Here is a 14,644-nt window from a genome sequence, read left to right on the forward strand (position 1 = left end):
AATCAATACTATCCCCACATATTAACACGACACTCCTTTTTTCAGTGTGCTTTTTCCTCACATTTCCTAGTAAAACTTTCTAAGAGGTCACCAATCACAGAATTACTACAAGTCAAATACGCTTAACTATTAAGTTTTTTCGTTTCGGGCGATCGAAGAGTAGATGCATCTTGTTAGTATAGGTAGTACCAATTAATTCTTATAAACTATCTCAAATTGTGCAGTCTCATACCTGCACAGTCTTTGGAATCTCTCTTTCGGGTGACGCTTCGATTCATTCATTCATGTAACTTCCGCTGAAAACCTGTCAGGAGCCACTCCTTGTCCATGACCTTTTGCACTGACGATCACTCTCCGCCCTCGTCAGCGCTCGAGATGTTACAAATTTCAGCCCAAAAAAGTATAGATATAGTGTTTCCTTATAATGCACACTTGTAGAAGCCATTGTAAACAAGAAGTGAGCGCCACATGGTTGAGAAAAACCAAGAAAAGGCCACACCAATTTTTGCTCCGAAAATTGAGAGGCAGGGTGGATTAGTTAATCACAGATTTGTACAAGTTTCAGAAATTCCACAATTGAATCGTGTTTATTTTTTATTTTTATTTTTTGTTGCAAAACTCTACAGCAAGCAACGGTGTTACGAGAGAAACATCTCTCAAATGAACCATTGGATGAAACTCAAACTTGGAAAGACGTTTTATCACATTGGTATCTAGAGTTTTGCAGTTCGGATTTTCGATTGGAGTTCCTAGGAAGGTTTTATTCAATTGAGAACAGAAATCATCAATATTTTTGTCCTGTTTTGGGGAGTGATATTCAAATAGGAATATGTTTTTGATTAGCTGTTGGGTCGTCCTATCTTGTAGCTCTCTCCTACCTTGTATTGTGTATTACCTCTTGCTTTTTTGTTACAACTTATGTTTTGAGTTGTGTAATTCTTCATTGCTGTCATTAAGGATAACTTGTATCTCATCTGCGTTGAATCAAAACTTGATGAAATTTTATATGTTTAAATTATGTATGATTAATGTGTTTTTTTTTAAATAAATAAATTATATATAATTAATGAGAATAAGTTATATTTACAAATTTTTTATTTACATATTATACTATTTACTCTTGAGAGTACATTCATAACTGAGTGTACTCTCTGGAGTACATAATATGATTTATAAGAGTTTATAAATAAAAATTTTGAAAACATAACTCTACCCTAATTAATGTCCCTAAACTTATTTAGTCATGTATCTATATCTAAAATTGCATCAATAAATCATATCCTCTTCAAATCATTTTTAGATGCATAATATCAATATCAAATGATGGTGCCTCAGTTGGTAGTAAAGGAACTGAGTAAACGGAAATGAAAAGACCTCAGTTCAATTCTCACATATCACCTTTGGGAGGAGTTTAAATATCTTCATCTTGATCCACCCTACATTCTGGATTAGTCTCATAATCAGTTTAAAAAATTAAAGCTTGTGAGAATAGGGAAGAGTCACTTGTCTTAAAGAAAGGATAGAATGAATAATTGATACTTATTCTATTGAATTCACTTTATAAAAAATTATATTTCTGATCGATTCGCGAGGATAGAGATTATCCAACCAGAGGGTTGATATTTGTATCTTCAATCTGTAACATCCCGAGCGCTGATGAGGGCGGGGAGTGATCGCCGGTGCAAAGAGGCACGGACAAGGAGCGGCTCCTGACAGGCTTTCCAGCGTGGGGTTACATGTATGAATGAATCGAATCGACACCCGAAAGAGAGGGATTCCAAAGACTGTATATGTATGAGACTGCATAGTTTGGGAATAGCTTATAAGAATTAATTGGTATTACCTATACTAACAAGATTCATCTGCTTTTCGGTAGCGCGGATCGGAAGAACTCCACAGATAAGCGTGCTTGACTTGGAGCAATTCTGGGATGGGTGACCTCCTGGGAAGTTTTCCCGAAAAGTGTGCGAGTGAAGAAAAAGTACCTTGAAAAGTCTCGTCTCGTGTTAGTATGTGGAAATAGTCGTTGATTATTGAAGCGGCCGAGCGTTACACAACCGGTACAACGGAAGTCTACAGAAGAGAAATAACAAAGAATCGCATTTTACTGTGCATGAATAGAGACAATGTAGCGAGAGCGTGAAATGTGTGCAGAGTACAAGCTAAAGAGCAAATGAGCCAAAAATATGCATTTGATAGGCTGAATCCTTTATATATAAATGAATTACCTATAGCTATAGTAGAGTCTTGGTGCGAGTGGTACCGTTGAAAAAGATGGGATAAGTATCTTATCTGTTGTTGCTGCTCAGTTAGATTATTGAGATCTGGGTTATAAGATGGATCCAGAACAATTGCAAAAAGCAACTTAAATTTTTTGGAAGCATTTATTGTTTATTGTTACTATTTTTGGTCCAACACGATCTGTCCTAGATCAAGCAAATTATAGGGATAAGCTTCCGGGTTTAGATGACTTTGACAATACCCGTTTTTATAGTATAAAAAAATGCCTAGAGAAGTCTATGCATGATCATAATCTGGACCGATCCACTAACATTTTTAACGGCCCACAAAGCTTTATCATTTAATGGAAGAATGATGAGCCTCGAGATAATAACACCCAAACAGAATGGCCTAATGGGTACGTCAACATGATTTTTGAAACTATCCAACATGAGGAAAAACAATCCACCCTAGTAGAAAATCTCTCTTATTTTTACCAACAAATATAAGAGACAGAACACCCAAAAAAATTGTTGGCACTTGATAATGTTCTTGGTAAGTTAGTCATCATGGACAAATTAAAAACGACGATTCAAAAGATATTCATCTTGTGTGGACTTTTCTCTGCAAGTGCAAACTGCCTTTCCCATCCCAAAAGCAGTAGGGAAGGGGAACCATTAACTCTGCTTCATTTTTACTCAAGAATAAAAGTTCACATCCATCATAATACAATTAGGTACAAGGTTCTCCCACATGAACAACTTATCATATATACCCCCCATAATTGGTCGTTAATTGACCTCATCATTTTCTAAACCATCAGCAACCCCTATTTACTACTGGAATTCCACTATCCTAGTCAAAAGCCAAATATTAGAACCGCAAACCAATGAAACACATGTCCGTAATGCACTTCAACGTAAAATTTAGAGTGACGAAAGCATGTACGTTTGGATTTCTAATTTAATAATGCTGTGGAGGTTTAGAGCATAAAGACGAGAAAAAAATGAGTTATTTTGCGTCTTCCATTCTATCAACAATGGAAGTCAATATGGAATATACGCCATAATCATAGCCCTAAAAGAAATGAAAGCAAGAATGTGATCCCTTGAGCCTATTTATTTTTTTTTCTCAAATTTGGCTTTAAATTACCAAATATTAAATGTTTACACAAAATTTGCAATCAGACATCCTTATGACAATTTTGCCTCCTCAACCGTGTTTGTGGACAAATGCTTTGCAGAATAGAACGACGATGGTGACACTATCAGAAGAAAGAGCACCGGCGAACACAACAAATATTGACCAATCGCAAATAAAGTCAATATGTGGGGATTAATTTTGACGAAGTTTTTGAAAGGAGTCAATTTTTATATTTTTTAATTCACTGAACATATATATACATATAGGAGAAAAATTATGACTATTAAGAAATAAAGAGACATGACTCTTCAATTGCGAAAAGGCGCGACTTTTCGAAAACAAAGAAATGAGACTTTTTTTTTTTGATAATATAGAAATGAGACTTTTCGCAAATGAAGAGATATGAATTTTCAGAAACGAAAAGACACTCTTTCACCTTCTTATTCATAATTCATTTATTGGGTTTGATGTTTATCATTTTAAATGACATAAATTATGTCATTTTAGGAGAGAGATAGACACAATAAGTGAAGATCATGGGGGAAAGTAAATGGTTTTTTAAATTTAAATTTTAAATAAAAAATAATTTTGTGTCTATCTCTCTCTTAAAATGACATAATTTTATGTCATTTAAAATGATAAACACCTTTCTCCATTTATATATAACAAACGATGCTGGTTGATTACATTTACAAGTCTTGTTGGTGAACGTCAAAAAAATAAAATAAAAAAAAAAAAAAAAAAGGATAAGCTCTTATTGGTACATATAGCCATGATTGCGCAGGCATCTTTACAAGCATGATCTGTTAAGTGTCCGGTTAAACGTAGCCCTTAATCGCTTAAGCAAGGACTCGAGTTCGAGATCTTGTGTATGCAGAAAATTCTCGCTGGGAGACTCACCTGCCAATACCTACCTGGGTCGGACTGGACATAGTCGGGACGAAGCCCCAGAAACCAGTGGAACAATCAAAAAAAAAAAAACGTAGCCCTTAATTATATTGCGATTCATTAACCATCATTTCAATTATGAAGTTTTGTTCAAAATCTCTGGCATTTATTTATACCAATATGATGAAATTCTTGGTAATTTTTTATTTTATTTTACTTGATCTCTATTTGGTGTCCCAGAAAAGATCGTCAGGTATACTTGTAGGTCACTAGTTAGTAAAAATTAACACACACAATACTACCAAATTGTGCACGTATTTCTATATCATTTAAATTAAAGGTATATGACCTTAACTAAACTAGCCCATTCTTAAGGAATTGGTCCACCAGGCCAATAATTAGCCCTGTTGAACCTGACCCTGAACCATGATGTAGTGGTCTTTGATTTCCGGAGTTTCTCTTTTTGTATTATTTTCTTTTTCACTTCCAATTGGTCACAGTTAGGTTTTGTATGAGAAGAGTTAACTAAAGGGATTAATGTTTTTCTTGTTAGATAATTTATCTCTTGTACGCACATAAAAGTGTGTAATATCCGTATAAGTCAATATGAGAAGAAAAGAAAATATAAAAATATAGATTCAAAAATATATGTATAGAAAATAAAATTTATTTACGGTATAATGACAAATAATAAACCCTTATGTAAAACATTGATACAGAGCGACTTGTGTCACCTTTAACATAGGTGCAGTGAACCGAGGCAGAGGCAGTCAAATGCAATCAATATAAAAATGTGTTGTAGTTGTGGACCACTTGAACCACAGCAAAATATTCCTTACACATATATTGTGAGATCATTCTTTCAGAATGTGGCAAAAAGCTTCATAAATCATTTCTTTATGTTGTTGTGTTAGATTTAATAACCCAAAACAGGATTCGATCATATTCTATATTAAAGATCAGATGAAAGAATTGTTAGATTCGGAACAAAAGTTTAAAAGCATGAAAAATGAGTCCTATGGCAGAAGAAAGCAGACAAAACTTCTGCTATACATTATGGGCGACTTGCAAACAAAACCTAACAAAGCTTTTCATTAATGCTCCTTTGTCAGAAACTAACCACAAACACACAAGTGGATGGTTTCTTAATTTCTTCTCTTTCTCTGTCAAGCCATCACAACACGTGCGGACTATAACACAACATTCATCTTGAACTTTGATACCCCTACACAATTGGAAAATTTAAAAACAACAAAAATGATGCCGTAAATAAAAAATCTCTGGTCGGATTGAGTAAATACCTATTGATATCAATCTATAAGTATGACAGTAAAAATTTTATGAACACCTAGAAAAATTATAGGAATCAATTCGACCTAGGAGGCTATGATCAACTATTAGAGACATTGTATTTTAATAGAAATTGGCCTTTACCTATCCAAGGGAGATTCTTATTTGTCGCCAACGACGAAAGGTGATAATGGTAATGTCCTCCTCTGTTTCTACATTCTTAGCTTACCAGGCCAATATTTATTCATAAAAAGTAAGAAAGAAAGAACGAGGTTCATTAGTGCTAATGCCTATCTTGTGTTTTCGTAAATAACGCTTTCCTTTTTCTATCTTTTGCCTATGTCGTTATATTGAGTTTTCACCATCCAGATGTTATATTTACACCCTGGCTATATAGCTCTGGGTTTGAATATCTTAGCCAGAAAAGCTCTATCCCTAACCTCACTTCTAAGTGAAGCTACTCTCAACCAGCGAGCACTAATGCAGATATCTAAAATTGGGGAGGGGCCAGTAACTTCTATAATTCAACCAGTGCTTTATTGGTCTCTATTTAACTTTTCCTAATTCAATCATTGCTTTCTTGATCTATAATCTCCGTTACTATCGACCAGTGACTCCATTTTTATTTTTATTTTTTGTATCTGATTTTTTAAGTTAACTCCCGTGAATAATAATGTGTGCTGTACTCAACCCATTTTACAAAAGCTTCGCACAACTTTAACATCTTAACTTAAAGGGTAAAACTATCAAGCAGCTGAATCTAGGTAACTAGCTTAACAATGACTTGACTCACACTTTGTTACATTTGATGGAATTTCAGCAAGATGTTGAAATTGTTCTTTCCAAATTCGAGATATTTGGCATAGAAAAAAAATATTACTAACATATTCTTGGATTAATTTCATGTAATTTCCACTAATAACAATCCTCAAGAAATAAATGATTCGGTTAATAACACTTTCAATAAACATTAGCTTAGGTGATAAATGCTGCTCCATTGGACTCTTTTTTTTCTTTTCTTGGGCCACCTTTCGACCTCTAAAGCATTATCATTGAACTTTGTGTCACCTAATCATTTTCTTAGGCAAAAAAATTTGTGCTAGACAGGCATATAACAATAAGACCAGACAAGCAACCAAAAAATATTACCTCCAAAGCAAGGAAAGTCAATCTGATGTATCCAATATAATCCATATATCCTAATATGTTTAATAAGTAGGACCAACGATATGTGAAAACAGAACCACCAATGTTCCCCTCCCAAATGCTGGATCAACTAAGACGCCAACGAAAGGATTAAAACTGTTGGATTAATATGAATAATCAAAGATTAAAAATTACTGAAGGCTCACACAAACATATGAGTAGTGTGCAAAATCTAACTTTTAAGCACACATATGATAAAAAGAAAATGCTAAAATGTCCCTATATTTTTTTTAACGAAATATATTATGAGAAACATGGCGAACTAAATAAAAGAGACGATCATTTAAAACCTAAGAATTACTTAATGTGAATCTTATGAAAGATTATGAAGGTGCACTTGTTATGAATAAAAAAAATTAAAACTAAAACAAATAATGTCACATCAATTCCATGATTTTTAATTTGTTAAATTATCAGCAATGGGTGATCTTATTTGTTAGTCACCAACTTTATTGAAATCTTATCTCACCACCAGCCAGGCCAAGTTGCTTCATTTCCTTAAATTAGTTAAGCAACAAAAAAAAAATATTTGAAAAGTCCAATCAATAAAAGGGCCAGCTACCTAGATATCTCGCTCTATTACGTCGTCATCATCATCATCGAACAGTGTCATTTGGACATCTCCTTTTCTATATAAAATGTTCCCTCATTCCTTAACTTTTCAAAGCAGCATACGTTTATTTTCTCTTTTTCCTAAATGGCTTCCACATTCTCACCCCTCATTACTGTCTTCCTCTTCCTCATCCTTTTGGGTGTCGTCCGGCACACCGGGGAGGCACGTGACCCATTCGCATGTGACCCAAAAGATAGCACCGCAAAGAACATGCCATTTTGCAAGGTGTCATTGGCGATACCGGAGAGGGTGAAGGACCTCATTGGAAGGTTGACACTACAAGAGAAGGTTAACATGCTAGTGAATAGTGCCGCGGCGGTTCCAAGGCTTGGGATCAAAGGCTATGAGTGGTGGTCTGAGGCACTCCATGGGGTTTCAAATGTGGGCCCTGGAACCAAGTTTGGACCCCAGTTTCCTGGCGCTACTAGCTTCCCTCAAGTCATCACAACCGCTGCTACCTTCAATGTAACTTTGTGGGAGGCAATCGGACGGGTGAGATTTTCTCTTGCCTACAAATAAATCAAGGATAAATATGCTCTCACCAAATTTTACTATGTCCGCTTTAGTCCCTAACAAATAAAAGTTTATATGTGGTTCTTAAAAAATTCAAAGTAAATTTATTTTAATATTTTTAAGAGATTAATGTGAGTCTTTTTTGAATTTGTGAGGATCACAAATCAACTAAATATGTAATAACTTTTTTATTTACTAAAAATTAAAGTGTACATCGTAAAATCTAACGAGAAACAAAAAAGATATTTACTCATAAATCAAAACAGAAAAAATTTGGTAAATAGAAAAAATATTTATCCTCTCACAATCGCTTCATATATATATGATGCATCTTTTAAGAAAATAGTATTAAATTAAATAAGTGATTTTTATCATACAAATTTCTCATCATTATCTGAAATGCTTTAGAGGTTAAACATGTAATTAAGTTAAAGCTAATGTCAAAATGGAAATATAAAATGCATTGCAATCTTCATCTTTTTATGTTATCTCCCCAACTAGTGCTTCCCTTTTATTTTTGTCTCTTTATGTTAAGATTTGATTTTCTTTTTGCTGGAGTTTTGTTTGCTTGTGTTATCAACTCAGTCCGCTTTGTAACACTGCTAACTATTTAGCAATTTATAAGTGAGAAAATTTACACTTAGAGCATATTTCAAATAAAATAATTGAAAGGCATAGTTAATTTATATTTGGTTATTGATGAATTAATTATTAGTTATTATCATTTATCATGTTAGTTACGTAACCACATATTTTTTAACAATAAAAAGTATATGTTTGCCATTCGATATTCGTTAACAGTCTTTTATTAACCTATCATTTAATTAAATGTAATAGAAATATAATGTTATTGAAAGTATCTACAACTAACTGGGCAGCGCTTGCACTAATACCTAGTTATGATCACCGCACATTTCATTCAATTATGTTTATGTAGCCATTCATTCAATTATTGTGCACGGGGAGGAGCCATTCATTCAATTATGTTTATGGAGCCTGACTTTTCTGCTCATGGACTGGGGGTGGAAAGAATCTTTGTAAATCAATGGCTCTAAAAATGATTCTCAAGAAAATATAAAATTGAAAAGAAGAACTAGTAGATTTATTAGACCGGGGGCATCCAATTATCCCATACACAAGGTTGACTTTTATCTTTTTCTTTTGAAACCAAGAAGAATCCATTTGTTTGCATTTTTAAAAATATTTTCAAAAATTTATTATAATTAGATAATTTTTTTTAGAAAAGCTAAATATCTAAAAAAAAAAAGTTAGCTTTTCTTTTGAAGTTAATAAAAATTATTTTTGGAAAAAAAATGTCATATAAATATGAAGAAGGTTATATTTACAAAAATTTTGTTTTCAAATTTTTATAAATTATATTATATCTGACTTATAATACATTATTGAGTAGAGTATTATCGGTCATAATTTGTAAGTTTATAAAAAATAAAAAAAAGTTGATAAATGAATTCTTCCCCTTTAAATATATCTTTTTAGAACTTATCTAACAAACTTAATTATCTTAAAGCAAATCATGATTAGTTCATTTCTTTCTTTCTTTTGATTTTGTTTTGCTTCCTGATTGGTTCACTTGTCAACTTGCATTATCATTGTCAGTGGAGACTGTTTATTGCTCCCTTTTCTATGCAACTTGCACATCATGCCAGTCACAATTTTCCAAATATGAGAATCACCGAAAAAAAACATTTACGAAGTTTGTGAAGTATGGAGTTGCGAACTCTTGGTTCTTTTTTATAACAAAAAGAAAGAGAACATTTAATGTGCAGGTTGTATCGGATGAAGCGAGGGCAATGTACAACGGAGGAACAGCTGGGCTAACTTATTGGAGCCCAAACGTGAACATTTTCAGGGACCCACGGTGGGGCCGTGGACAGGAAACTCCCGGTGAGGATCCTGTGCTAGCCGGTAGATATGCTGCTAGTTACGTGAAGGGGCTACAGGGAACGGACGGTAACCGGTTGAAGGTGGCTGCTTGTTGCAAACACTTTACCGCTTATGACCTCGATAATTGGAACGGCGTGGATCGCTTCCACTTTAACGCACAGGTGCGCCTTATTTAATTTAATTTGAACTATTATATTATTTATATGGAGCGTGGCGCTGCTCAGTGCTCACTGTAAAATTTTATTGAATCTTTTATGACATGAAAAGGGCGCCTCCATGTTTCCTAAAAAAAAAAAAAAAAGGGCGCCTCCGTACCTTAAAGCGAATGCACGTGACTTTGATTATAGGTTTTGATCGGTGATTTATAGAACATTTGAAAATTAAAATTTTTGTTATTGGGAAATTGGAAATCTTATTAATGGTGCCAGTCATTCACGAGTTATATACCTGCTTGTTGAAAGTTCTCAAGATGACTCGTAGGATTTTATTTTATTTGATACAATTGGGTGTTTAAACTATCAAACCCTTCACTATTAAACCAATCCTAATATAGGATTTGTGGGTCCTCTATGTATACCTTTTTCTTAATTGTTTTGCGTCTTTGGATACTTTAAATAAATTTAAAGGATAATAATATTGTTTGTTTTTAAATGCTCTTGCTTAGAGCTTAATCATCTTTTAAATGCTAACCATAGTGTAATGAATTCACGTGACTCAATTCTGGCCTCATCAACTTAATTATGCGGAGTTTGGAAAGCAAAATGGTATAGGTTTGATCAAATGTGTCCTACACATTGTACGAGTTCAATTGTATCCTCAAAAATAAACAAACATGCTTGACGTATTAAATACTTAAAATTCTTAATGTATAATTTCTTTATTATTTTCTACTTACATAAGAAGTAGAGTATTTAATTGTGGGAAACAGAACATGATGGGAGAAAAATGGATAGCACAACCTTGGCAGGGTGACAGTTCATCAAATTATAGCTCTTTAATTAATGGGAGCTGGCTTTGCTAATTTGGAGTGTTGTTGCATCATATTTTTACAGAGGATTTATGATGTTGTAGGCCATGGATGCCTTTTGTTGACAACTTTCCGTGGCCCTTATCCAAACAAGACAAAGCGTCCCCCTAATATCATTGTATTAGTTAGTATTCTTTTGAGTAAAACCTCACTTTGAGCTTAATGCGCAGGTTAGTAAGCAGGACGTAGAGGACACATTCGATGTGCCATTCAGGATGTGTGTGATGGAAGGTAAAGTAGCGAGTGTAATGTGTTCGTACAATCAGGTCAATGGGGTCCCTACCTGTGCGGACCCCAACCTCCTAAAGAGAACAGTACGTGGGGTGTGGGGTCTTGATGGGTAAGCTTACAAATACTATTACCAAATGTTCATTAACTAGATTGTCACCTTCTTTCCGAAAGAATCATGTCAAACTAAACATTTTTGTATCTTTTGTTTTACTGTGGTTTAGGTACATTGTAGCAGACTGTGACTCTGTAGGGGTGTTTTACAGTAACCAACATTATACATCAACGCCAGAAGCAGCTGCTGCCGATGCCATTAAAGCAGGCTAGTCACTGACATAGAACCAAATTGGTTGATTCCTTCACCATTAATACATTAATATTATTAAAAGAGAAATTGGAGACCAATAAGTTGTTATTTTGGTGTTGAGGAACAATTGATGAATGTTTAGACACAATGTAATTTATATTTATATATTTTTATCATGTTTCAGGTTTGGATTTAGACTGTGGGCCTTTTCTTGGATTGCACACGCAGGATGCGGTCAAAAAAGGCTTGTTAAGCGAAGCTGATGTGAATGGTGCTTTGGTGAATACACTAGCAGTCCAAATGAGGTTAGGGATGTTTGATGGAGAACCATCAGCTCATGCATATGGCAACTTGGGTCCAAGAGATGTATGCAAACCGGCTCACAAAGAGCTCGCCCTTGAAGCTGCCAGACAAGGAATAGTGCTCCTTAAGAACAGTGGTCCCAATTTGCCTCTCTCCCCACAGCGTCACCGCACCGTGGCTGTTATTGGGCCCAATTCTGATGTCACTGTTACAATGATTGGAAACTATGCAGGTAAGGAAGCCCCATGTTCAAACAAATTGTATACTTGAAGTTCTTTCTTTATGACTAAAAACGGCCTCTTGTTATAAAAAAAAAACAAAAAAAAAACGGCCTCTAATTGTCTCTTTACTTGCTTGTAGGTATTGCTTGTGGATATACCACCCCATTACAAGGAATAGGAAGATATGCCAGGATTATTCATCAGCGGGGCTGTGAAAATGTAGCTTGTGCTGATGACAAGGATTTTGGGCCTGCTGTAGATGCAGCCCGTCAAGCAGATGCAACCATTCTAGTGATGGGGTTGGACCAATCTATCGAAGCTGAAACTGTGGACAGGGTTGGCTTGCTTTTACCTGGGCGTCAACAAGATCTTGTTTCAAAGGTGGCAGCTTCCTCAAGGGGACCAACTATTTTGGTCTTGATGTCTGGTGGGCCTATGGATATTACGTTTGCAAAGAATAATAATCGAGTTGTTGGCATCTTGTGGGCTGGTTATCCGGGCCAAGAAGGTGGTGCTGCCATTGCAGATATACTGTTTGGAACCACAAACCCAGGTTTGTCTCTTTATCATTAAATTTCCCACTTCTTCTCAACTCCTAAATGGTCTCATAAGATAAATTAATACGATGCATTAGTATGTTTTACTATCAGGAGGGAAACTACCTGTGACATGGTACCCACAAGAGTACCTAAAAAACCTGCCAATGACAAATATGGCAATGCGACCAAGCGGATCAGCAGCAGGGTACCCAGGAAGAACGTATCGATTCTATAAGGGTCCAGTGGTGTATCCATTTGGACACGGATTAACTTACACCCATTTTGTTCATACATTAGCTACTGCGCCCACAGTGGTGTCAGTTCCCTTGAATGGCCACCGCCGTACCAATAGCACCAACTTTTCAAACAAGGCAATTAGAGTGACACATGCACGATGTGGAAAGCTCTCCATAACCCTTCAGGTAGACGTTAAAAATGTGGGCTCCAAAGACGGCACTCACACATTGTTAGTGTTCTCTGCTCCGCCTGCAGGGGGTGGCCAATGGGGACTACAGAAGCAACTGGTGGCTTTTGAGAAAGTTCATGTTCCTGCAAAGGCTCAGCAGAGAGTCAGAGTCAATATTCATGTCTGCAAGCTCCTAAGTGTAGTGGACAGGTCTGGGATTAGGAGAATCCCAATGGGGGATCACAGTCTTCACATTGGCGATGTTAAACACTCCGTATCACTTCAAGCAGCAACACTTGGGATTATCAAGTCCTGAATTTTTAATCCAAGGTGGGGGAATATCTATGTGCCTTTTACTCAAGTTCATGGCCTCTGTGTCCCTACCTTTTCCTGCCCCAAAACCAACGTGGAGGTTCTGATAAACAACATCTAAGGGAGCAAAGTATATATTAGTATGCCAGGAAGATTTGAAATTTTATAACTTTCAACTACATGCATTTGTTCAAAGGAACCATCTATTCAAAGCGCAAATTGTTGATATTTATGGCTTAAAGACAAGACATGTTAGATTGATTCATCTATCATAGTCAAATAACATAATAGGTTTCATTGCAATTTGTGAGAGGAGATTAAGGAAACGTAATTGTAATTGTAGCTCCTCCTTTTTATCATTTGTACGAGATTGGTAATAAGATTGGGCTTACATCCATGACCATCACTATCTGTTTTTGTTTATTTCTTTTTCGCTTTTTCCTCCCTTTTAATATGACTGTGCCGGCAACTTACTCCAAGAATAACTTACATGGGTCTTGTCTTGCTTCTTCTCCCTACATATTAATACTTTTTTTTTTTTTTTTAAGATTTGTCAACTGGTTCATTTATTAATCAATTAATCCGATCGAGCCAAGTAAAAGGACCAAAGGGCGGCAAAACAATCTTTATCAAATTTTTAATACAACTTCTTAAACTCGAAACCACTCTTAAGTTAAAATAATCTCTTATCAGATATCAATACTTTTTCTTACCATTGCTTTTTTTCCCCTTTTGGTTGGGAGTTTCTCATGCATTATTTCTATACATCGTTACTTATAATATTCAAACCCATACTTAGATTACGTTGGTCAATTACTTGTTGATTTGTTTTCCTCATGTATTAGTAGTTCCTACTGGGAAAAAGAGAGAATATATATTTTTTTTTTTGGGCTTGAGAGTATGCTTGAATAAAACTAAAGACATAAGGGGTCAACTCAATAATTTCATATTGGTGAAATTGATTTTTGCGTGGCGCAAAATTTAAATCAACAGACGTCATAAAACCATGGAAGTCTCTAATCCCAGCTTTAATTCCTTGCAATTTCCCCCTGTTTTTGGGCCTTCGCCCTTCGGCTCCGACTTTTATAAAAATTTAAATAAACAACCCATGTCGCAATCCAAGTATGGAATTGACTTGTATAGCTACAGTTATTATATTTCAGCTTCCAATTTGGCCCAAGCTATTAGGAAAACGTGGAATGTGAGAACAAATATGATAAACCCTAACACGCTCTTGTAATTATATATGCACAACAGAGATAGCCCACGTCAGTAAAGGTGCGGGATTGTTATGATTTCCTACAATAGCGAAACCACGTTGGTAATGATTATAAATAACCAATCTTCACGGTTCCTCATAACATTTGGAGTTATAATTACGTTGCTCGAATTCTCTAGAGGAGAGAAGAATTTCGGTCCCAATCACCATTAACTCAATGGTCGGATCAATTAAAATCATATAATTATTAAAAAAAATTCTTTTTTGTCCAATGTCATCTCCTGAGTTGAAGGACTAGATGAGA

General features: G+C 35.2%; 1 protein-coding gene across 1 annotated transcript; it reads left to right on the forward strand.

Annotated features, from left to right (window-relative positions):
- Positions 1-7,444: 7,444 nt before the first annotated feature.
- Positions 7,445-13,138, forward strand: LOC133297977 (probable beta-D-xylosidase 2). Its single transcript, XM_061497215.1, has 7 exons — positions 7,445-7,852; positions 9,661-9,939; positions 10,976-11,145; positions 11,258-11,355; positions 11,525-11,875; positions 12,004-12,417; positions 12,515-13,138. The coding sequence occupies exons 1-7, from the start codon at positions 7,445-7,447 to the stop codon at positions 13,123-13,125; spliced, it is 2,331 nt and encodes a 776-aa protein (XP_061353199.1). The 3' UTR covers positions 13,126-13,138.
- The last annotated feature ends 1,506 nt before the right edge of the window (positions 13,139-14,644 follow it).

This window comes from Gastrolobium bilobum, unplaced genomic scaffold (assembly GCF_033153095.1).
Source record: "Gastrolobium bilobum isolate Gb01-03AN ecotype WA unplaced genomic scaffold, APGP_CSIRO_Gbil_v1 utg26078, whole genome shotgun sequence".
Lineage (NCBI taxonomy): Eukaryota > Viridiplantae > Streptophyta > Magnoliopsida > Fabales > Fabaceae > Gastrolobium > Gastrolobium bilobum.